Here is a 25,015-nt window from a genome sequence, read left to right on the forward strand (position 1 = left end):
CAGGTACATCGATCAATATCTACAATAGGGCTGATCCCATTTAGTCAACTGGTCGATTGTTCGGTCGACAGGCTGTTGGTCAACCGAGATTTCTTTAGTCGAGCAGTTTTTCATGGCACACGAGACACCGGTCTGATTCACGCCCTTCTCAGTGGACTAATCCATTGAGGAGGCCACAGGGATGCCATGGTCCAAGAATAAGAGGAGTTTACCGTTCTCATTATCGGAGTGGACACGTTGTTTCCAGGGCTCACAACCTTTGCTACACTTGTGAGAAACAAGATTAGGATTATTTCATTCCATTTAGGAGTTTTGTCAATTTATTCATTGTCCTTTGTTTGGAGCGCTCCTGTCAATGTTGAGTACATTTACATTTGAGTCATTTAGAAGGCACTCTTATCCAGAGCGACTGACAATAGTGAGTAGTGAGAATACATTTGTATTTTTTTGTACTTTTTCATACTGTAACGACAAGCACCTGATTACACATATAGAAGTATGCCTAGGCAACCTGGCCTGTGCGCAAATGTAAGTCTATAAATGTGCCCATTTGGGGATGTCTGATAGTATTTCTGATTGTCTTAACTCACCACCACTAAATCAGTTGTGGCGCTTCTCAAAGTAATTTTTTCTTCACCTCAATTAGCAAGTAAACAAACTGTTTTTAGAATGACAATAGTTCCTCTAGGGCGGACCCCGTTTAGTCGACTGGTCGATTGTTAGGTTGATAGGCTGTTGGTCAACCGAGATCTCATTAGTCGAGCAGTAGCAAAAAATTATTATAATCATCATCATCAAGGTGTACAAGAAACCTGTCTGATTCGTGCATGTCTGAGCGGACTGATCCATTGTGGAGGCTGTGGGGATGGCACAGTCCATCAGTCTAAAAAGCCATGGGTGGGCCTGTGAGGGCACAGGTCCACCCACTTGAGAACCAGGTCCACCCACTGGGGAGCGGGCCCAGCCAATCAGAATTAGTTTTTACCCACAAAAGGGCTTTATTACAGACAGAAATAATCCACAGTTTCCTCAGCTCTCCGGGTGGTTGGTCTCGGATCATCCCGCAGGTGAAGTAGCCAGATGTGGAGGTCCTGGGCTGGTGTGGTTACACGTGGTCTGCGGTTGTGAGGCCGGTTGCACGTACTGCCAAATTCTTGGCTTATGGTAGAGAAATGAACATTAAATTCTCTAGCAACAGCTCTGGTGGACATTCCTGTAGTTAGCATACCAATTGCGCGCTCCCTCAAAATGTAGGCATCTGTGACATTGTGTTGTGTGACAAACCTGCACATTTAAGAGTCGTCTATTATTGTCCCCACCACAAGGGGCACCTGTGTAATGATAATGCTATTCAGCTTCTTGATACGCCACACCGGTCAGGTGGATGGATTATCTTGGCAAAGGATAAATGCTCACTAACAGGGATTTAAACAAATTTGTGAACAAAACTTGAGCGAAATAAGCTTCTTGTGCATCTGGAAAATGTATGCAATCTTTATTTCAGCTCATTAAACATGGGCTCAACACTTTATATGTTGCGTTTTATTTTTTTCCTGTACACACACACACAACACAGTAACAGTCAAACGTTTGGAAACATCTACTCATTCAAGGGTTTTTCTTTATTTTGACTATTTTCTACATAGAATAATAGTGAAGACATCAAAACTATGAAACAACACATACGTAATCATGTAGTAACCAAAAATATATATATTTTAGATTCTTCACAGTAGCCACCCTTTGCCTTGACAGCTTTGCACACGCTTGGCATGCTCTCAACCAGCTTCACCTGGAATGCTTTTCCAACACTCTTGAAGGAGTTCACACATATTCTGAGCACTTGTTGGCTGCTTTTCCTTCACTCTGCAGCCCAACTCATCCCAAACCATCTCAATTAGGTTGAGATTAGGTGATCGTGGAAGCCAGGTCATCTGATGCAGCACTTCATCACTCTCCTTCTTGGTCAAATAGCCCTTACACAGCCTGTAGGTGTGTTTGTCATTGTCCTGTTGAAAAACAAATGATAGTCCCACTAAGCGCAAACCAGATGGGATGTCCTATTGCTGCAGAATGCTTTGGAGCCATGCTGGTTAATGGTTAAGTGTGCCTTGAATACTAAATAAATCACAGACAGGGTCACCAGCAAAGTACCCCCACACCATCACACCACCTCCTCCATGCTTCACGGTGAACCACACATGCGGAGATCATCCTTTCACCTACTCTGTGTCTCACAAAGACACGGCAGTTGGAACTTAACATCTAAAATTTGGACTCATCAGACCAAAAGGACAGATTTCAACCGGTCTAATGTCCATTGCTCGTGTTTCTTGGCCCAAGCAAGTGTCTTCTTATTTCTGTCCTTTACTAGTGGTTTCTTCGCAGCAATTCAACCATGAAGGCCTGATTCATGCAGTCTCCTCTGAACAGTTGATGTTGTGATGCGTCTGTTACTTGAACTCTGTAAAGCATTTATTTGGGCTGCAATTTCTGAGGCTGGTAACTATAATGAATTTATCCTCTGCAGCAGAGGTAACTCTGGGTCTTCCTTTCCTGTAGTGGTACTCATGAGAGCCAGTTTCAACATAGCGCTTGATGGTTTTTCAACTGTACTTGAAGAAACGTTCAAAGTTCTTGACATTTTCCGTATTGACTGACCTCCATGTCTTAAAGTAATGATGGACTGTCGTTTCTCTTTGCTTATTTGAGCTGTTCTTGCCATATGGATTGGTCTTTTACCAAATAGGGCTATTGTCTGTATACCACCCCTACCTTGTCACAACACAACTGATTGGCTCAAACGCATTAAGAAGGAAAGAAATTCCACAAATTAACTTTTAACAAGGCACACCTGTTAATTGAAATGCATTCCCGGTGACTACCTCAAGAAGCTGGTTGAGTGTGCAAAGCTGTCATAAAAGGCAAAGGGTGGCTACTTTGAAGAATCTAAAATATTTGATTTGTTTAACACTTTTTTGGTTACTACATGATTCCATGATTGTTATTTCATAATTTTGATGTCTTCACTATTATTCTACAATGTAGAAAATAGTCAAAATAAAGAAAAATCCTGGAATGAGTAGGTGTGTCCAAACTATTGACTATTACTGTATATCTACAGAAATTAGCCTGTTTGAGTGTTTGTTTAATATCCTACTGATTCCGTGAGCTCTAATCTGTGATTTATTTAACTGCGATTTATTTACGGGGGGGTTCTCATCATATGGCACGCTTGCTGCGTGGTGATAACATTATTTTATGTTCCTAGGCTACATGTATGAAGTATTCAACATATTGATTTAATTAAGGGGTATACCTATGCTAAGATCAGTATTTCTAATAAAATAGTTTGAGTGCATCAGATAGCCAGATGTATTTATTTATTTTAGGCTTACGCCACGTTTTAATTGCACTGTGCAATCAATATTGACCAAATAGCCTACAAGTTCTCTTTCTGTTTGACCTATTCCGATATTTTGATGAGAAAAACGTAACAAGCAGTGGACATCTGATGCGCTGTTCGGGTTGGTTGAGCCAAACACAGAGCATATTGGACTGATCTTGGAATTATTTATATGTGCCCTTTCTGTAGGTAGGGCTACTGTAAATTCACTAGGAACGAATCTCCTTCCATTCCCATAAAGGGTTAAAGCACCAACGGACCATTATAATAACTTGTATCATTTTAGAATTAAATGAGGCAGGCTGATGTAGCCCTCTCGGTGAATCTAAACAGCGCGTGCATGATGTTCCCGGGGTGGCTCGTGACATTCTTCTATACCCAAAGAGGAAAGGGAATAATGCACCCCTCAGCCTTTCTGAATTCTAAGAGAGAAGAGGCCTATGTATGTTGCTGTTATTCCGAGCGTGAGGTCCTGTTGGTTATTCCGCTTTGTTATAGACGGACTGCACTCTCACCAGAGCAGGCATAGTATAGTTTAAACATTTCCTGCACCGCATAAACTATAGGCCAATATTGAGGTTGCCTAACTAGGACAACACAATACTTTTCTGTTCAACCATGTTTAGAGTTTTATTGTCTAAAATTTTTCAGAAAAATATCTATAACTGAATTTTCTACATGTGAATTTGTGGTTGTCTACAGTAAAGCCCTTGTAGAAAACGAGGGTTCACCTGGTTCAGTATTTTTAGAGAGAGTGCCATGCAGCAGCTCCCCCAACCAGAGCGGACTGGTATCTCAAGTTATTCTCTGCCCCATTTTAACCCATCTTGATTTTTACATAATTTTTTTAAATCTTTGAATTACCCTAGTTTGCACCTCATTTGATATTTTCAAAATACCAATAAAGTTGTCAGATAAACAATTTCACAAAATTTGCTACGCTGTAATAAAGGCTTCAGACTTCTTTTCATTATAACAGCCTCTCTGGTATTATTCATAATTTATTTAGTGTTGTTTACACTGTTCCAAATTGCCAGACATTGTTTATAATAATAAATAACCCTCCTTTTCCTTGATCTCCTTATTTTTTATCATCATCATCATATAATAAGAAATGTCATTATCATTAGTATGCTTAGTATAACCACCACCAAGCTACAGGCCTAAGAGTGATTCTGTTTAGTATTAATACCGTACCTTACTTAGGCCTATATTTCAATACTTATATACAGTTGAAGTCCGAAGATTACATACATTTAGGTTGGAGTCATTAAAACTCATTTCTCAACCACTTCACAAATGTCTTGTTAACAAACTATAGTTTTGGCAAGTCGGGTAGGACATCTACTTTGTGCATGACACAAGTCATTTTTCCAACAATTGTTTACAGACAGATTATTTCACTTATAATTCACTGTATCACTATTCCAGTAGGACAAACATTTAAAGGCACAGTCAACTTAGTGTATGTAAACATCTTGGAAAATTCCAGAAAATGATGGCATGGCTTTAGAAGCTTCTGATACGCTAATTGACATAATTTGTGTCAATTGGAGGTGTACCTGTGGATGTACTTCAAGGCCTACCTTCAAACTCGTTGCTTGACATGTGAAAATCAAAAGAAATCAGCCAAGACCTCAGAAATAAAATTGTAGACCTCTGATTCATCCTTGGGAGCAATTTCCAAAACACCTGAAGGTACAACGTTCATCTGTACAAACAATAGTACGCAAGTATAAACACAATGGAACCACGCAGCCGTCATACCGGTCATACCGCTCTATGAGACAGACACGGTCTGTCTCATAGAGATGAACGTACTTTGCTGCGAAAAGTGCAAATCAATCCCAGAACAACAGCAAAGGACCATGTGAAGATGCTGGAGGAAACAGATACAAAAGTATCTATATCCACAGTAAAACGAGTCCCATATTGACAACCTGAAAGACCACTCAGCAAGGAAGAAGCCACTGCTCCAAACCCGCCATAAAAAAGCCCGACTACGGTTTGCTACTGCACATGGGGACAAAAGTCGTACTTTTGGAGAAATGTCCTCTGGTCTGATGAAACAAAAATAGAACAGTTTGGCCATAATGACCATCGTTATGTTTGGAGGAAAAAGGGGGAGACTTGCAAGCAACAACATCAAGACATCAGTCAGGAAGTTAAAGCTTGGTCACAAATGGGTCTTCCAAATGAACAATGACCCCAAGCATACTTCCAAAATTGTGGCAAAATGGCTTAAGGATAACAAAGTCAAGGTATTGGAGAGGCCATCACAAAGCCCTGACCTCAATCCCATAGAAAATTTGTGGGCAGAACTGAAAGTGTGGGCGAGCAAGGAGGCCTACAAACCTGACTCCGTTACACCAGCTCTGTCAGAGGGAATGGGCCAAAATTCACCCAACTTATTGTGGGAAGCTTGTGGAAGGCTACCCGAAACTTTTGACCCAAGTTAAACAATTTAAAAGGCAATGCTACCAAATACTAATTGGAGTGCATGTAAACTTCTGACCCACTGGGAATGTGATGAAATAAATAAAAGCTGAAATAAATCCTTCTCTGTACTATTATTCTGACATTTCACATTCTTAAAATAAAGTGGTGATCCTAACTGACCGAAGACAGGGAATTTTTACAAGGATTAAATGTCAGGTATTGAGTTCAAATGTATTTGGCTAAGGTGTATGTAAACTTCAGACTTCAACTGTAGGCTTCTGTATCAATCAATCACTTATTTGTTCATGTCATCACACAGCATACAAGTCATTCACGATTTGAAACAATTAACATAAATAAATAGGCCTAAACCGTTCCATTTCGGGAATTGCATTCACAAAGGAATGCAACTGTTTTTAGTCTTCGCTGTAATATATTTTATTTTGTGTTGTTTAAAATTGTTCCAAATGGTCAGGAAAAGTATATTGTAATCTAACACCACCTGTTTGGGACATCCTTTCGATAATCACGCAGCAATAAAAGGGAAACATGCAATGCTCTGATCCAGTAGAAACGTCAAAAAAATACCTCATTACTTCTTATCCCTTGCACAAATAACCTACAGCTGTGTCTGTCCTGAGCTCACTGGCATGGGAAACTGAGGGCCCAGAATATTATATACAATGTTGCAAGTTTGCTAGCAGGAGCTTCAGGCCGGACACAGTTGATAGTTACAATTTTTAAGTTCATTGCAGACAGGCCATGCGTAGCCAATGTGATTTAGAAGATACTTTCTTCCTGCAGGCTGCAATGTTTTTATTTGTTTGCTTTATTGGTTTGCTTTATGTAGGCTATTTTTACATGGTTGGCAATAGAAGTTATTTTTATTTAGATTCAGATAGAATTTAGATTAACCACATGACAATGATTTTGAGATACAAAGACTATTGTAAATTAAATGAAACTGTCCCACAAAAATGTACATATGAAAATCATAACTGGCACGCAGATCGCCAGAAATTCTAAGATAAATTGGCACTCGGAAAAGGTTCAAATGGAAAAGGTTCAGGAGCGTAACAGCAGAATCTATGAAGGCCAGCAGCAGCGGGAGGAGGGTCAGGAACAGGTTTTTTTCCTTCTGGTTAAGCTATCTTGATCACCGACTCCCTCGAGTCATTTGTGTGTCTTAATTATTTAATCAAACAGAGTGCTTTAACCCTTTGGCGCGTACCAACACACGGGTGTGATCATGCTACAGTAGTCCCTGCCTGTGTGATTAGAACGCTTATTTAGCCAGTTTCCATTGGTACAACAGTCAGCGTTTGAGATGGCAACACTTATTTTTTTCTCACAGAAAACAGTTTGGACAAAGTCATTACAACATTATGTCCTAAATGTGACCAGTAAATTTTTTGATGCAATGTTCAGACATTCACAGAAGTGGCAACAGCATAACACAATCATCCAAACAGGAAATGTAGGCTACATTAGACGGAAGATTAACCTAACACAAGCGACCATATTTAGCAAACTCTTGGCTGAAATAAACCATAATATGAATTAGCCAATAGAAATTATAATTTACAATTCATCACGTCCCGGGTGAGCTCACCATTGATCTAAATAATTGAGCAAAACACTTTCTAAATATCTAAAATAATCCGACGATGGGTAGATTGTGCGCGCTGCGCTGCCATGTTTGTTTTTTTGAGTCAACCAATGATAAGAAGAGAAAACAAGATGAGTTTAATCTGTTTGCAGAATGAATGTTGAAGAGGGTGTGTCGTCTACAATCATTCACTTCCGGAAGTTTACTCGAAAGATGAGTGAACCATCCCTCACCTCATTTTGTTATAACATCTTTTGTCAGACAGACGTTTAATGTGACACCCAGAATGCATTGTATAATGTCAACAAATATGGCCCCGGCAAATAGCTCAGCATTAGCTCATAATAATTAGTGCAACCTTCAGAAAAGTATTTTCCACACATCATACAGTGCAGTCGAAAAGTATTCAGACCCCTTGACTATTTCCACATTTTGTTACATTACAGCCTTATTCTAAAATGGATTTTAAAAATACAGGTTAAAAAAATCCTCAATCTACACACAGTACCCCATAATGAGAAAGTAAAAACCGTCTCTTAGAAATGTTTGCAAATATTTACATAAGTATTCAGACCATTTGCTATGACACTCAAAATTGAGGTCAGGTGCATCCTGTTTCCTTTGATCATCCTTGAGATGTTTCTACAACTTGATTGGAAAGGCACACACCTATCTATATAAAAGGTCCCACAGTTGACAGTGGATGTCAGAGCAAAAACCATGCTATGAGGTCGATGGAATTGTCCGTAGAGCGCCGAGACAGGATTGTGTTGAGGCACAGATCTGGGGAAGGGTACCAAAACATGTATGCAGCACTGAAGGTCCCCAAGAACACAGTGGCCTCCATCATTCTTAAATGGAAAAAGTTTGGAACCACCAAGACTCATCCTAGAGCTGGCCACTTGGCCAAACTGAGCAATCATGTGGAGAAGTTCATGTGGAGAAGTGCCTTGGTCAGGGAAGTGACCAAGAACCCAATGGTCACTGACAGAGCTCTAGAGTTTCTCTGTGGAGATGGGAGAACCTTCCAGAAGGACAACCATCTCTGCAGCACTCCACCAATCAGGCCTTTATGGTAGCCACTCCTCAGTAAAAGGCGCATGACAGCCTGCTTGGAGTTTGCCAAAAGGCACCTAAAGGACTCTGACCATGAGAAACAAGATTCTCTGGTCTGAAGAAACCAAGATTGAACTCTTTGGCCTGAATGCCAAGCATCACGTCTGGAGGAAACCTGGCACCATCCTTACAGTGAAGCATGGTGGTGGTAGCATCATGCTGTGGGGATGTTTTTCAGCGGCAGGGACTGGGAGACTAGTCAGGATCGAAGGGAAAGATGAATGGAGCAAAGTACTGAGAGATCCTTGATGAAAACCTGCTTCAGAGCACTCAGGACCTCAAACTGGGGTGAAGGTTCACCTTCCAACAGGACAACGACCCTAAGTACACAGCCAAGACAAAGCAGGAGTGGCTTCGGGACAAGTCTCAATGTCCTTGAGTGGCCCAGCCAGAGCCCGGACTTGACCCTGATCGAACATCTCTGGAGAGACCTGAAAATAGCTGTGTAGGGACGCTCCCCATCCAACCGGACAGAGCTTGAGAGGATCTGCAGAGAAGCATAGGTGAAACTCACCAAATACAGGTGTGCAAAGCTTGTAGCGTCATACCCAAGAAGACTCGATCGCACCCAAAAGTGCTTCAACAAAGTACTGAGTAAAGGGTCTGAAATCTTTTGTAAATGTGATATCAGTTGTTTTTAGACATTTGCAAAAATGTCTAAAAACCTGCTTTTGCTTTGTCATTATTGGGTATTATGTGTAGATTCATGAGGGAGAAAAAACTATTTAACAAATTTTTTGAATAAGACTAACACAACAAAAAGGTGTAAAAAGTCAAGGGGTCTGAATACTTTCCCAATGCACTGTATGTGTCCATTACAATCTACACAAGAATCAGAATGCATGATGTCACCAGACCTTAAAAACATTTTTTTTTTAAACATTTAAATACATTATGCTCCATACATACATACGGTATGCTACAGTAGAAACGACAACACGATATACAGAAAATAAAACACTACCTTTGATTGGAACGCACACATGTCCAAAGTTATTATTTGTAAGGAAAACAACAGCGAAAGCAATGCGAGCACCAGCCAGAAAATGTGCCAGGGGGGAAAGTTTGTGCTAGACTGCGCAAATGTCTGCATACTTGATCTGGGGAACAACTGGTGAGGTGCTTGGGCTCTCAAGAGAAGTTTGTCCAGTTCAGTAAAGCCTCAAACATAAATTGGCCGCAACAATGAAATGGGCTACTTCTATGTGAATTAATACAACTTATGAAATAATTTCAAATGAACATGTTGAAATATAGCCTATAGATAATTAGCAGCGTGTGTCTTGGTTTGAGGGCAGTGTGGGTTGACAGTCCTGTTTCGTAACAATCCCATTTTTGAACAGTGAGTGCATTCTGACATCAGCGCATAAAAAAAATCTCAGGCTGGGGCGACCGTTAGAGATATTTGGATGAGAAAAGGTTAAGCATCAGACAATTCAGTACATATTGTTGATTTTATTAAAAAACATAGGGTGTGTCTATATAAGGAAAAATATACATTTAAACATTTCTACCAATCATTTGGTCGAAAGAAAAGACGACTCTCAGTCGACTAAGATTTTTTGTCGGGGACAGCCCTAATCTGCAACATCCATTGATCATCCATATAACATCCACTCACTTGGTGCGGATGTCTGGGTCCTCGTAGCTGGAGTGACACATCTCACTGAAGCGCGAAACAAAGAAGTCATAGCTGCGATGATAAGATGCAGTGTCCTCCTCAATGTTGGCAAACTTCACAAACTGAGGGAGGGGGAGAGAGGGAGAGAGAGGTAAATTAACATGAATCTCCATCTCAACTGGAACAGAAACGCAATAAATTGGTGTCTCTCTCTAACTGTCATATTCTTCCGCTTTCTTTGTCTAATATAATCCCAAATCCCAAATTGAATTTTCCTATTAATTTCTGGGAAAAGAGTAGCACAAAAGCCTCGTATTGAACTGCCAGGCAAAGAACAGATTCTGACTGCCGCTTTCAACTTTAACATTTTATCATTTCGTTTCACACCACTCCCCAATTAACAACTAAACAATGTGCTCCTCTTGGGAACGGAAGCCTTCCTGAAGCCAACCTGTGGTGATGACTTTTTAATTAGATGCCTGATTAAACCCATTCTGATGGACAAACCAAGCTAAACAACTGCAGGTGACCTGGACCGGACCAGACCAGACGCAGAGGCTAAAATACCACCGGGGTTGTGATGTACCCAGGGCACTAGGATATCTGGTGCCACTGTTATTTCAAGTATGACAATGCAATGTAGTCTAGACTAATGTGTAGTGTCCATTTAAACACAGATAAATACAAGGAATCTGCATACATAGAATGGATATTTGAATTGAACTGATTTAGGCTCAGTGTATTGAGTAGTTTTAGGTGAGTCCTAAACAGAACAGGAGACCTTCAGTAGCTATCCTAGAACACTATGACTGTGGTGATAATCTATTTCTAATCCTCTCCTCCCTCCCTTTCCTCCCTTCCTCTGACTCTCCCAGATAAACACCACAGCATGAGGAAAAGCCTGATGTGCTGGCTGGTGTATTTAGTAATCATAGATAAACAGTGCGTCTGTGTATGTATCAGTGTGTTAGGCGACGTCCCCTTGTCCTGTCCAAACAACGTTGATATAAAGGACACATTGCTAGGCCTAAACAGTGTTAGGCCTAGTTCTTTTTTATCTAGTCTAGGCTGCAATGATTTTCAAATTGGTAGGGCTATGTTTCTGTTGTCCATAAAAATACTCAGATATCAGTTATATAAGCCTACCTTTTAAAAAGGGATATTATAACTGTATCAAGTGTATTCTATTGTTATTTCATCTTGATCATCTGGGTAAGTGCTTATGCAACATTCTTCCATTAGGCTACTTTCTGACAGTTTCAGACTGTAAAAAGGATTTCACTATTACATAGCCTGCCTTAGTAACGACAGTATAGCCTGCCTTAGTAACGACAGTATAGCCTGCCTTAGTAACGACAGTATAGCCTGCCTTAGTAACGACAGTATAGCCTGCCTTAGTAACGACAGTATAGCCTGCCTTAGTAACGACAGTATAGCCTGCCTTAGTAACGACAGTATAGCCTGCCTTAGTAACTACAGTATAGCCTGCCTTAGTAACTACAGTATAGCCTGCCTTAGTAACTACAGTATAGCCTGCCTTAGTAACTACAGTATAGCCTGCCTTAGTAACTACAGTATAGCCTGCCTTAGTAACTACAGTATAGCCTGCCTTAGTAACTACAGTATAGCCTGCCTTAGTAACTACAGTATAGCCTGCCTTAGTAACTACAGTATAGCCTGCCTTAGTAACTACAGTATAGCCTGCCTTAGTAACTACAGTATAGCCTGCCTTAGTAACTACAGTATAGCCTGCCTTAGTAACTACAGTATAGCCTGCCTTAGTAACTACAGTATAGCCTGCCTTAGTAACTACAGTATAGCCTGCCTTAGTAACTACAGTATAGCCTGCCTTAGTAACTACAGTATAGCCTGCCTTAGTAACTACAGTATAGCCTGCCTTAGTAACTACAGTATAGCCTGCCTTAGTAACTACAGTATAGCCTGCCTTAGTAACTACAGTATAGCCTGCCTTAGTAACTACAGTATAGCCTGCCTTAGTAACTACAGTATAGCCTGCCTTAGTAACTACAGTATAGCCTGCCTTAGTAACTACAGTATAGCCTGCCTTAGTAACTACAGTATAGCCTGCCTTAGTAACTACAGTATAGCCTGCCTTAGTAACTACAGTATAGCCTGCCTTAGTAACTACAGTATAGCCTGCCTTAGTAACTACAGTATAGCCTGCCTTAGTAACTACAGTATAGCCTGCCTTAGTAACTACAGTATAGCCTGCCTTAGTAACTACAGTATAGCCTGCCTTAGTAACTACAGTATAGCCTGCCTTAGTAACTACAGTATAGCCTGCCTTAGTAACTACAGTATAGCCTGCCTTAGTAACTACAGTATAGCCTGCCTTAGTAACTACAGTATAGCCTGCCTTAGTAACTACAGTATAGCCTGCCTTAGTAACTACAGTATAGCCTGCCTTAGTAACTACAGTATAGCCTGCCTTAGTAACTACAGTATAGCCTGCCTTAGTAACTACAGTATAGCCTGCCTTAGTAACTACAGTATAGCCTGCCTTAGTAACTACAGTATAGCCTGCCTTAGTAACTACAGTATAGCCTGCCTTAGTAACTACAGTATAGCCTGCCTTAGTAACTACAGTATAGCCTGCCTTAGTAACTACAGTATAGCCTGCCTTAGTAACTACAGTATAGCCTGCCTTAGTAACTACAGTATAGCCTGCCTTAGTAACTACAGTATAGCCTGCCTTAGTAACTACAGTATAGCCTGCCTTAGTAACTACAGTATAGCCTGCCTTAGTAACTACAGTATAGCCTGCCTTAGTAACTACAGTATAGCCTGCCTTAGTAACTACAGTATAGCCTGCCTTAGTAACTACAGTATAGCCTGCCTTAGTAACTACAGTATAGCCTGCCTTAGTAACTACAGTATAGCCTGCCTTAGTAACTACAGTATAGCCTGCCTTAGTAACTACAGTATAGCCTGCCTTAGTAACTACAGTATAGCCTGCCTTAGTAACTACAGTATAGCCTGCCTTAGTAACTACAGTATAGCCTGCCTTAGTAACTACAGTATAGCCTGCCTTAGTAACTACAGTATAGCCTGCCTTAGTAACTACAGTATAGCCTGCCTTAGTAACTACAGTATAGCCTGCCTTAGTAACTACAGTATAGCCTGCCTTAGTAACTACAGTATAGCCTGCCTTAGTAACTACAGTATAGCCTGCCTTAGTAACTACAGTATAGCCTGCCTTAGTAACTACAGTATAGCCTGCCTTAGTAACTACAGTATAGCCTGCCTTAGTAACTACAGTATAGCCTGCCTTAGTAACTACAGTATAGCCTGCCTTAGTAACTACAGTATAGCCTGCCTTAGTAACTACAGTATAGCCTGCCTTAGTAACTACAGTATAGCCTGCCTTAGTAACTACAGTATAGCCTGCCTTAGTAACTACAGTATAGCCTGCCTTAGTAACTACAGTATAGCCTGCCTTAGTAACTACAGTATAGCCTGCCTTAGTAACTACAGTATAGCCTGCCTTAGTAACTACAGTATAGCCTGCCTTAGTAACTACAGTATAGCCTGCCTTAGTAACTACAGTATAGCCTGCCTTAGTAACTACAGTATAGCCTGCCTTAGTAACTACAGTATAGCCTGCCTTAGTAACTACAGTATAGCCTGCCTTAGTAACTACAGTATAGCCTGCCTTAGTAACTACAGTATAGCCTGCCTTAGTAACTACAGTATAGCCTGCCTTGCGCTAAATTATTTTTTAAATGATGGCTGACTTGGGAAAGAAAAGCAGGTCTTCGGTTTCATGCCGAATGATAAAGGTGAGTCAGCAGACCTGACTGAAGTCACTTGCAGAATTTGCAAAAAGATGATCAAGGCAAAGGATGGACGGACAACAAACCTCCAACATTTACAAGTCCATCATCCTGCGGAGTTCGCTACTCTGAACATGCTAGTGTTCCTTACCAGAAACCTTTAGGTAGGCCTAAGACAAGGTTAAAAAAAAAGTAAATACTAGCTGTGCCAAACCTTGAGACTTATTAACACTTTGTTTTTTGGCACTAATTTAGATCATTTTTTTACTTATTTTGTTTAGGCTACTTTATTTTGTAACGTCTAGGCATATATTTAGGATTTGTACAGTTCGATAGCAAAGGGCATATCCTAATAGGCCTATTCGTTTTAGAATTAGCCATTGTTAATTTGTTTAAGTGTTATAAAGAATATTATAAATAATCATTAGTTTTATCTGATTGTATAATTATGATTTGTACAGTTCAATAGGCACAAGACAGACAAAGGATAATAGGCCTATTTGTTTTTAGTCTAAGTGTTAAGCTATAAAGACTTATAAGCTACATAATCATTTGTTTTATTTGATTGTTGACATTTATATGAACGCACAATTTCTAAGCTGTTCAAAATAAAGTAGTTTGTGAGACAAGTACGACACCAATTCATCATTTATAGATGTTTGTTTTCACTTACTGAAAGTGCTGCTGCGGGAGCTTATGCCACGATTGCCTGTTGTACAATTCAAGGATATTAATAAATATTTTGAAAATATTATACAAATAAAATGTATATGTTTAACTTGTATTGACAGTAACCTATGTGTATGCCTATATTATTGTCTGTTTGGTTTGCAAGGAGGGATTTTCCGACGGCACAATTTATTTTGCATACATTTTGGTAAAGTAAAGCAGAAACGTACCAGGTTTAAACAAACTTTCTATTTGATTAGTCTATCTAGCAGATGTTTGTTTTCTCTCTCATTATTACGATAGTGTTTTTATTTTGGCTATTTGCAAAAATCTTTTTGAGATGGAACACTGAGACCTATAGATTCATTCAATGGTTGATCATGAAATAGTAGGCTATGCCTATAACAACAAGTCACAATCAAATCGAAATGGATTGGGGAGAAAAAGGGAAAACAACGGAGTGTTTGCTCAAAAAGGCCCATGATCATCATGGGAAAGGACAGGGAACAAAACATGATAGGTCCCATCTGAATTTTTGCACTGCTTTGGTGCTCTCCGCTCTTTCTACAATCTACATTGTTCTCTTGCAATGTGTTAGTCTAACTACCTCATGTGTATTGAACATTTAGGCTATGGCAAATGTGAAATAGGCCATTTGGCATGGCGCCCTGCTGTGTGCTCACTGCGCTGTTGTGCGCTACCAGACTCCAAAGGTGCAGTCAAATTCAAATATGCGAAACCATCGTTTGTGAAATCACAATGTCGTCACCATCGACGATGGCTGTCAAACATCGTCGATAGACAATAAAATCGTCGAACCCTGGTGTGTGTATGAGTGTGTGTATCAGTGTGTGTGTAATCCATGGTATCACTAGACAGCTTTGCCAGTGTGGTAAGTCTGTCTGTCTATGGATAATGTTATTTCCTTGATACTTCCTGTTCCCTCCTGACCCTGCTGCTCTGACAGCCCTGTCTGATAACACTGATAGCTGCTGCTGGCTGCTATTACACATCATCAACCAGATAACCATTCTCTCTCTATGCATACCCACGCTCTCCACCTCCTCCCTCCCTGGTAAAAATGTACATTTATGTTTAGATCACCGTCTGGCATCTTCTATTTACATGGCCGTTGCGACATGACATTTCCTACAGAATAGACCTGCAATTATATTTCTTTGCGATTCATTGGAGCCAGCTGCTAGTGTGTATTGTCAGATAAAACCAGACTGTTTATCAAGGTGGGCGTCTTCTATTCTACTCACAGAGTTGGTTCCCAGGATCTGTAGGTTGGGTTTGTCGGCCTCCAGCAGCTTACGGACCATCTTAAGGAAACTCTCCACAAACAGGTTGATGCTCTGACAGTGGCACGCCATCAGCAACTGATCCAGAGCCTCCATAGCTATACACACATACCTAAACACACACACGGTAGTTATGCCACACACCATATGTCTTAAGACTATTACATTCAACTAGAATGCAAATGAGAAAATAATAGCCATGGTGCATTTTGAGCCGACGACAGTTGACAGATGTCTGTGCAGTATATTCATGGCTCAGTTGTAACTGTGGTGTTGCTCACCCGTAGCGGTGCCTAGCCACGTCCCTGGAGAGCCTCTCTGACAGGTAGGCCCCGATACGGTCCAGCTTCTCTGGAGCTGACAGGGCATAGAACGTCAACTTCTCCATGTTAGCCTTCACCAACCCGTCCTACAGACAGGCCGAGAGATCGAAGGTGGGGGGGGGACGAGAGAGGGAAAGACAAGAGGAAGGTGGAGGATGAAGGTAAAAAGGGTTAGGTTTGGGTTCTTGGTTCACTGTCTGAACAGACAGGAATATACTCAAATCAAAATCAAGCTTTATTTATACAGCACATTTCAGACATGGAATGCAATGCAATGTGCTTTACAGGAAAAAAATTAAAAACAATTAAAATAAAAGATTAAACATTTACTACACAAGAAACATTATATTTTTTTTTAAAGAATGACCAACTGAATGACTAAAAAGCATCCTAATAAAATGCAAAGCTAAAAATGTGTGTTTTAAGTTCTCTTTTAAATCTGTCCACCGTTTCAGCCCCCCCCCAGATTCTCTGGCAGGCTATTCCAGAGGCTGGGGTCATAATAACTAAAGGCTGCCTCTCCATGCCTCTTGGTCCTAGGCTTTGGGATAGTTAAAAGGCCAGTGCCAGAGGACCGGAGGGACTTACTGGGTAAATAACTTAAAAGCATGTCTGACATGTATTGGGGTGCACAATCGTGGATTGATTATAAACCAATAGAATAATTTTTTAATTAATTCTAAAACTTACAGGCAGCCAGTGCAGAGACCTTAAAAGCGGTGTAATGAGTGCTCTCCGGTCTTGGTCAGTACCCATGCTGCAGCATTCTGTATGTTTTGCAGTTGACCAATGGCTTTCTTGGGTAGACCAGACAGGAGACCATTACAGTAGTCAAGCCTGCTTATAATAAAAGCATGGATGAGTGTCTCTGTACCAACCTGAGAGAGAAACGGCCGCAACTTGGCAATGTTCCTCAGCTGGTAAAAAGCTATTTCGATTATATTGCTAATGAAATTTTGTACAGAATCTATAATAACACCTAGGTTTTTACCTGGTGTTTTATCTTTATTGCCATGGAATTAAAACGTGCAGCTCGATTCTCTCTCTATGCTTTGGCTCCAACAATAAGTACCTCGGTCATGTCTTGATTTAGCTGGAGGAAGTTGAGGGCCATCCAAGTATTTAAATCACTAATACAGTCTAATAATTTATCAGGGGAGCTAAAATCCTCTGGTGACACAGAAATGTAAAGTTGTGTATCGTCTCATATCAGTGATAATCAATGCTGTGCTTTCTGATAACGCTGCCAAGGGGTAACAAATAAACTGAACAGTACTGGACCCAAAATGGAACCTTGTGGAACACCACGTGATATGTATTTTCTCAGAGTTATGTTCACCAAGGGTGACAGAAAAAAAGAAAAAGAGGACAACACAACACAAGCATGTGGCCATGCCCACACGCTCGGTCACACCTACACACACCCCCTCCAGGTCAAACAGTCTGGGCTCAAGGACTAAAATCATCCACTCCAGATAGCCTCTCATTTACATTTAGACTAGTAATGATCCAATAAAATAGAAAGAACTTTGCTCACAGGAATTGCCTCTATTGTATATTGTGTTTTGGTATTTTATTAGGATCCCCATTAGCTGTTGCAAAAGCAGCAGCTACACCTCCTGGGATCCACAAAACATACTATCAATAAACAAGAACAGCTCAAGGACAGAACGACATACTTTTTATAAGGCTTGAACTATAAAATGTGTGGTAAAGCATTGAAAATAATACACAGATAGAATTAAAATTCATTACCAGACAGAGCTATACATAACTCTACATGATAAACACATTAACCCGACTTTGGTCTATTCTCCCTGACTCTGGATTTAGTGTCTGACTCAACGTTATCTGAAGGCTCAGGTTGTACACTTAAGTCTTGCACAACACACACACATTTTGTCTCCACCGCAGCCGTGTGAATGTTATCGGAGAGCTCTGGTTAGTCTCACACACACATTCCAGACACACTGTTAGTGTGAATGAGTGAATGATAGAGGGTTGTGGGTTAGTCCCTGGGTGAGGGGATTAGATTAGTTACAGTCTCTGTGTCGGGAGCTTAGAACCCAAAATTAGAAACAGACTGTTTTTTGGGGCATGCAGCACACAATTGACATGCACACACAGCAGAGAAATTAGGTCTCTGCGTTCTGAAATCTCAGATGTGTTGCTGGCAACAGATCTGACAGGTAGACTGGGCTATTTTTATAACGTTCACAAATAAATGAATTCAATCAAGTCATTCTCCTTCACAGATATGGTGATATATGTAGAATATCTTCAATAGTGATTTTCTTCCTTGTCCTTCATATTCTCTCATTGTGACAGGACCGGTGAAAGTAATTCAGAAGTTGCCTGCCAGGAATTCACTTCTATCTGTCTTTTCAGATCAGTGAAGATGAAGAGACCTCTAGAAATATTGAAACAACAAAAAGGTCACAGGATGTAGAGAGCATTGCCACAGGAAACAGGAAGTGTCAGTTGAACTCTCACCTCTGGGTCCTCTGGGAAAATGTTGTCCACCAATCTCTTGTAGCGGGGCCTCAGAGCCCCACAGCAACCACACACCCCTACAGCAGAGAGGGGAGGAGATACGGAGAGTGGGTGAGTGAGCGTGTGAGAGTAAGAGGTGGCAGAGAGACGTATGAATTAATAAATCATGTTTGCAACTGCAGATACCTGACCATGATAAACCATCAATAAAATAAGTCCTCCTTCAAAGAGAGTTAGTGAGACCACGGTAAAAGCTCAGGTTGTTGCAGTTCTACATCAACGTCTGTCACCTAGTACACCTTAGTGTCAGCAGCATCCACCTCATGTTGACTGAAGAACACCGTTATTATTGACAAAGTTAAATAAGCCTTGCACAGCTAAAAGATTAATCAAGTTCAGACATCCATCTACCCAGGGCTTGGGGGGGAGCGAGAGAGAGAGCGAGAGAGGGGGGAAAAAGCTTGGAAAGAACTACACAGAAGCGGAGACTAGAAAGCCTGTCCTTGCACAGTTCTTCAATACCAGTTTTCACACAGGCTGAGAAATAGATGCCTTTGTTCTAAGCTCCCTTTAAAAAAAAAAAAAAGAGGTCAGACATCTGAAGAATGTGTCCACAAAGGCATTGGAGCACAAAGACACACACTGAGACACGAAAGACTCACCAACATTTTTTTTTTTTTTTTTAAAGACATTGTACACACACATTTTTCTCTCTTGAAAAGACAGTCACTCAGTGTGCGCACACACACAATCTATACATCACAGTCTCACAATTGACAACCTTGAGGAAAGTTGTGTAACACTGCGTGACTTTGCGGAGGGAACAAAGCTGCGAGAGAGAGAGAGAGAGAGAGAGAGAGAGAGAGAGAGAGAGAGAGAGAGAGAGAGAGAGAGAGAACGCGCTAGGAGCTGATTGGAGCAGAGAACTCGGCAGTGATGAGTCATAGGGCAGGGGCAGGCAACTAGATTCAGCAGCAGGGAGATTTCTTTCAGAGCGGATGGTCGGAGGCCCGGAACAGAATTAATCACAAAAATTAATTGTTATTTTCAAATACACCTTCATACCTTGATTACATTGAGACGAGATCTCATTTATTTTTTTATTTGTGGGAATATTTGTGCACAGATTTCCTAAATTCAACTAATTCCTAGCTTAATTCCTGGTGAGTGTGACCCCCCCCCCCCCCCCTCCAAAACTACAGGAAGGAACATTCCAGTCCACCTGGATAAACACAGCTGGCTGACAATCCACTGGAATTCATTCAAAGCATTACCACTGGTTAATATATACGCTGTCAAATAAATAGCCTTCCTTATTCATTTTTTTGAGAATCTGCAGTGCACTCTACATAGGAAGACTTCCGGGGAAGCAATAGACAACCTTGAAATAAGCTTTTAACAATTTAAAATAGGCTTGCCTAACTGAATGAGAAAAAGATAGCTCCCAACAGTTTGAAGACAGTCAGGCTGTATACAGATCCTTCCTTCCCTTCCCTCATTCTATCCTTCCTAGTTTATTTTCTTCCTTTCATGAAGATCTCCTTAAACTTTCCACCATGTTGCTTTCACCTAAGCTACCCAATCATTATCAATTAATGGTTGTCAATCATCATCAGCGATCGCATCATAGTAGAAAGAAGGAAGGATGCATTTCAAAATGACTCTCACTAGGCAACTGTTCTGTGTCTGTCTATCCTTCTGTCACATCTCTGAGGTGGTATCCTCAGTCATCCTAGCCTTGGGAGTTAAGATAAGATTTAGGCTTAGGGCCTCTGTCTGTGCGTCTGTCAGTAAAGTTTCTGTCATAGTGGTGTTAAACGCCCCCGTAAGGCTCTCCAGCTCTCTATCTGCCCTCCCTGCTGCTATTCTTAGCTTTCCTTCCCTCCTCCATCACTTCCAACTCTAAATGACTCTTCTCCTCTCCTTTACACCCTCCATCCCTTCCTCGCCCGTCTTGGCTGGGGGCCCTGGAGTAGGAGTCACCACTGAATTAATGACTGCATCAGGGTCCCCGGTGAAGAAAGCGGGGAGGATTGAGGGATGGGTGGAGGTGGGTCTTGTGAGTGAGTCACTGAGAAGTGCTACTGTATATTCTGCAAGTCTGTCCCCGGAGGAACAAACTGTGTGTGGAACACACACACACACAGAGTAATATTACCAAAATATAATATCACGGTATTTAAAAAAAATTAAATACCGTCATAACGTAAATAATATATGTTTTTGAATAATAAAAGTTGTACATTTGCTTTATGAGTAGTGAGTGATCCTGGGGTATCAACACATACATTCTAAGTGATTTCAATGAGTCTTTCTCCATTCTGATTGTTTTTTACTCTTCAATTCAACTTTAACCAAAAGTACATTTCTGCGTTTTTAACACTTTCTGCATTTCCTGCAATTATTTGAGAATTTCCACACTGCCATGTAGGGATGCACGATATGGGCAAGCAACAATGTTGATGACAACAATGCTTTTTTCACTTTGCTTCTTAATATAAATCCACTGGTGCTCTATAATTACACTATTAGTTTGTGTTTTTTTATATCTGAAAATGGTTAGTTTGTCTTTTCTTTGCAAGTTGGACCTAATTTGTGTTAGCCGCTAATGCTAATCGCTAGTTACACTTTTTTTCCTACCCTGTCACAATAACTTCTCCCTGGCATTTTAATTCGTTGTCATGCCAAACAACTGTGTTCAGAGTGCCCACTATTATATAGAATTAGAATAATAATTATATTTCCATGATTCCAACAGTTTACTCAAATGTTTTGCTCTAAATCACAAGTCAAATCACAATTGCAACATTTGGTAAACAATAAGGCCTAGATTGTAGCTGCATTGACCATGCAGACTGAACACAAGTGTCTCGTGATTGAGGAACAACAAATGCACTCCTTGAGTGACAGGGGGCGGGGCTAGATCTGTGTGGAAAGTGGCTTGGTGAGAGAGAGAGCAGAGCGAGAGAGGACTCAAGTAGCAGAGTATACTACAAAAATGGACGTTACACACTTTGTATCACATTTAACAAACCAAACATTCAAATACCGTTACAGAAGATAAAGTAAAAACCCAAACCAGTCCGTGCATCAATACCGGTATATTGGAAAATATGGTATACCGCCCAGCCCTAGCTGTGTGTAAGGGTGTATGTGTGGAGGTGCATAGTTGTTGGGGGGAAAGGGTTGCACATCAGGGACTTCTGTTTTGTTGTTGAGGGGGGTGAATAAAAATGTGGTGAATAACAGTTCTCTTGACAGCACAGTGCAGCATATTGGTGGGTGGGCTATAGAGTGTGGGCTGGTTGGAGGCAGTACGGAAGAGGGAACTAGGAATGGTAGAATCGTCAGGAGAGTACAGGGGGTGGATGCTAGATGGTAGTTGTGACATTGCAGCACAGCGAGGGGTCTCTGGCTGTCCATTCACCCTTACAGTAAACAGCTTTATTACAGCTCTGCGTACGTCATGTTCCTCTGCTCTCCAACACTTACAATTACACACACACACGAAGTGAGAGCGAGACAAAAGAGAAAGCAAGAAAGGGGGGGAAAGTGCACAGCAAACTCCACAACCGTACAGCAGTCAGTCAGTCAGTCTAGGCCCGCTACCCCAGTTTGATATCTGAAAATTCTCGTGGCCCCAACCATGTGAATGTTATTTGGTAATTAACAGCCAATGTTTACTTTTTTATTTGGGGCTATGGAAGTCTTTCTGATCGTCTTCTCATCTCACCATCACATACTTTTAATGTGAGGCTATGACAGTCAATTGCAAATTAGTCTGACTTAATACATCTCACCACCACTAATGAGTTGGGTGTGCTTGATGCATGTCGCGTGGAGCTTTTCAAAGTCAGGGGGCGAGGTCGCACGTCATCCCTGCTGTCACATCCAACCTGGATTGATATTTGGTTTTAACGCAGACGCAAGCACCGGTGGTGCTTTCAAGACAATTGGGAACTCTGAAAAATATAAGGTCAAACCATGATGTCAGTGATCTTCAGGTCAGAACTCTAGAAGAATGAGAGAAACTCCTCAAATACACGTGTGTCAAGCTTATAGCGTCAAACCCCAGAAGACCCGAGGATGTAGTCACTGCCAAAGGTGCTTCAACAAAAGTACTCAGTAAAAGGGTCTGAATACTTATTTAAAATGTGATATATTTAAATGTTTTTATAAATTTGCAAAAATGTCTAAACTTGTTTTTGCTTTGTCATTATGGGGTATTGTATATTTCTGAGGGGATACAATTATTTCATACATTTTAGAATAAGGCTGTAACGTAACAAAATTAGGAAAAAAGGCATCTTAATACTTTCTGAATGAGCTATATATGCAACAACAAAAAAAGAACACAAATAGTTTCCTGATCATCCGTGTATATCTCGCAGATATAGGACAGACACTTCAGAACAAACGTCCTTTAGATTTTTGGGGGACTATCTGTTGTTCTATGTCGTGAATCTGTTATTCAAGAACACTTCTATGGGCTAATAGCAGTAATGCCAAATTAAATGTTTCATCAAAAAATTTGTTTGATCATTTTTTAATACCTTAAGGGGTCTTAAAAATTCTACATCAAATAGCTTATGATACTTGGTATGACCATCTTAAAACAATTCCATATGTTAACCCCCCCAGATGCACGCCATCAGTCCAGTAAAAAAAAAAAAGCCAATTATTATGCTCACTTAGCTGTGCCTCAAGTAATACAACAAATTATCTATTACCAGTGTTACCTTTATTTGTTTTATATCATTTCAAAATGGTCTGAGAAGAACAACATTGGAAGGGCAATTCAAGCTTAGCCAATATGCAGTGATACAAAACTTTTTTAATTGGTTAACGTTACATAGTCTTAATGTTTTTTTTCATGTTTTTTTTTCTTTCATATGAGCGGTAGAGCTCGGCTTGCATTTTGACTCAGAAAGTAATCTAGAATCAGAAAAGGTTGCGGGTTTGAATCAGTGCAGAAGGAAATGAGACAAAGAAGATAAGATGAGACCACTGTAGAGTATTGAGATGCAGCCCACTGGGAGCACCAGTGTGCTCTGCCTCAAAGTCTAACCTGACATGCGATACCCTGATCTTATATTCCTGCACACACTGCTGGGAGTGGGCAATTTTTTACATTTTATTTAACCAGGAAAAGCCCATTGCTACACAGGACAGAGGCTGTGACCTTTGAACTCTGTGGTAGAGGCTATGATATATCAGTTCTTACCCACAGCAGACAGAGATACAGATCTGGGCTAATATATATATATATACAGTTGAAGTTGTTAGTTTAAATACATTTAGGTTGGAGTCATTAAAACTCGTTTTTCAACCACTCCACAAATTTCTTGTTAACAAACAATAGTTTTGGGAAGTCGGTTAGGACATCTACTTTGTGCATGACACAAGTCATTTTTCCAACAATTGTTTACAGACAGATTATTTCACTGTATCACAATTCCAGTGGGTCAGAAGTTTACATACACTAAGTTGACTGTGCCTTTAAACAGCTTGGAAAATTACAGAAAAGGTCATGGCTTTAGAAGCTTCTGATAGGCTAATTGACATCATTTGAGTCAATTGGAGGTGTACCTGTGGATGTACTTCAAGGCCTACCTTCAAACTCATTGCCTCTTTGCTTGACATCATAGGAAAATCAAAAGAAATCAGCCAAGACCTCAGAAATAAAATTGTAGACCTCCACAAGTCTGGTTCATCCTTCGGAGCAATTTCCAAACGCCTGAAGGTACCATGTTCATCTGTACAAACAATAGTACGCAAGTATAAACACCATGGGACCACGCAGCCTTCATACCGCTCAGGAAGGAGACACGGTCTGTCTCATAGAGGTGAACGTACTTTGCTGCGAAAAGTGCAAATCAATCCCAGAACAACAGTAAAGGACCTTGTGATGATGCTGGAGGAAAGAGGTACAAAAGTATCTATATCCACAGTAAAACGAGTCCTATATCGACAACCTGAAAGACCACTCAGCAAGGAAGAAGCCACTGCTCCAAAACGGACATAAAAAAGCCCGACTACGGTTTGCTACAGCACATGGGGACAAAGATCGTACTTTTTGGAGAAATGTCCTCTGGTCTGACGAAACAAAAATAGAACCGTTTAGATATAATGACCATCGTTATGTTTGGAGGAAAAAGGGGGAAGTTTGCAAGCCACAGAACACCATCCCTACCGTGAAGCACCGGGGTGGCAGCATCATGTTGTGGGGGTGGTTTGCCGC

The 25,015-nt window shown here is 40.7% G+C and overlaps 1 protein-coding gene across 4 annotated transcripts in view; it reads right to left on the reverse strand.

The window, feature by feature from the left end:
• The window catches only part of LOC129825245 (protein EFR3 homolog B), a 64,941-nt gene that overhangs the window by 25,806 nt on the left and 14,120 nt on the right, over nucleotides 1-25,015 (reverse strand). For all 4 annotated transcript variants that reach the window (XM_055885176.1, XM_055885174.1, XM_055885177.1 and 1 more), the window contains 4 exons: nucleotides 18,775-18,851; nucleotides 16,240-16,367; nucleotides 15,920-16,070; nucleotides 10,192-10,313 (listed from right to left, as the gene is read on the reverse strand). In XM_055885176.1, coding sequence (XP_055741151.1) covers nucleotides 10,192-10,313; nucleotides 15,920-16,070; nucleotides 16,240-16,367; nucleotides 18,775-18,851 — 478 coding nt within the window. The remainder of the gene's footprint in view (nucleotides 1-10,191; nucleotides 10,314-15,919; nucleotides 16,071-16,239; nucleotides 16,368-18,774; nucleotides 18,852-25,015) is intronic.

This window comes from Salvelinus fontinalis, chromosome 27 (genome assembly GCF_029448725.1).
Source record: "Salvelinus fontinalis isolate EN_2023a chromosome 27, ASM2944872v1, whole genome shotgun sequence".
In the NCBI taxonomy this organism is placed as follows: domain Eukaryota; kingdom Metazoa; phylum Chordata; class Actinopteri; order Salmoniformes; family Salmonidae; genus Salvelinus; species Salvelinus fontinalis.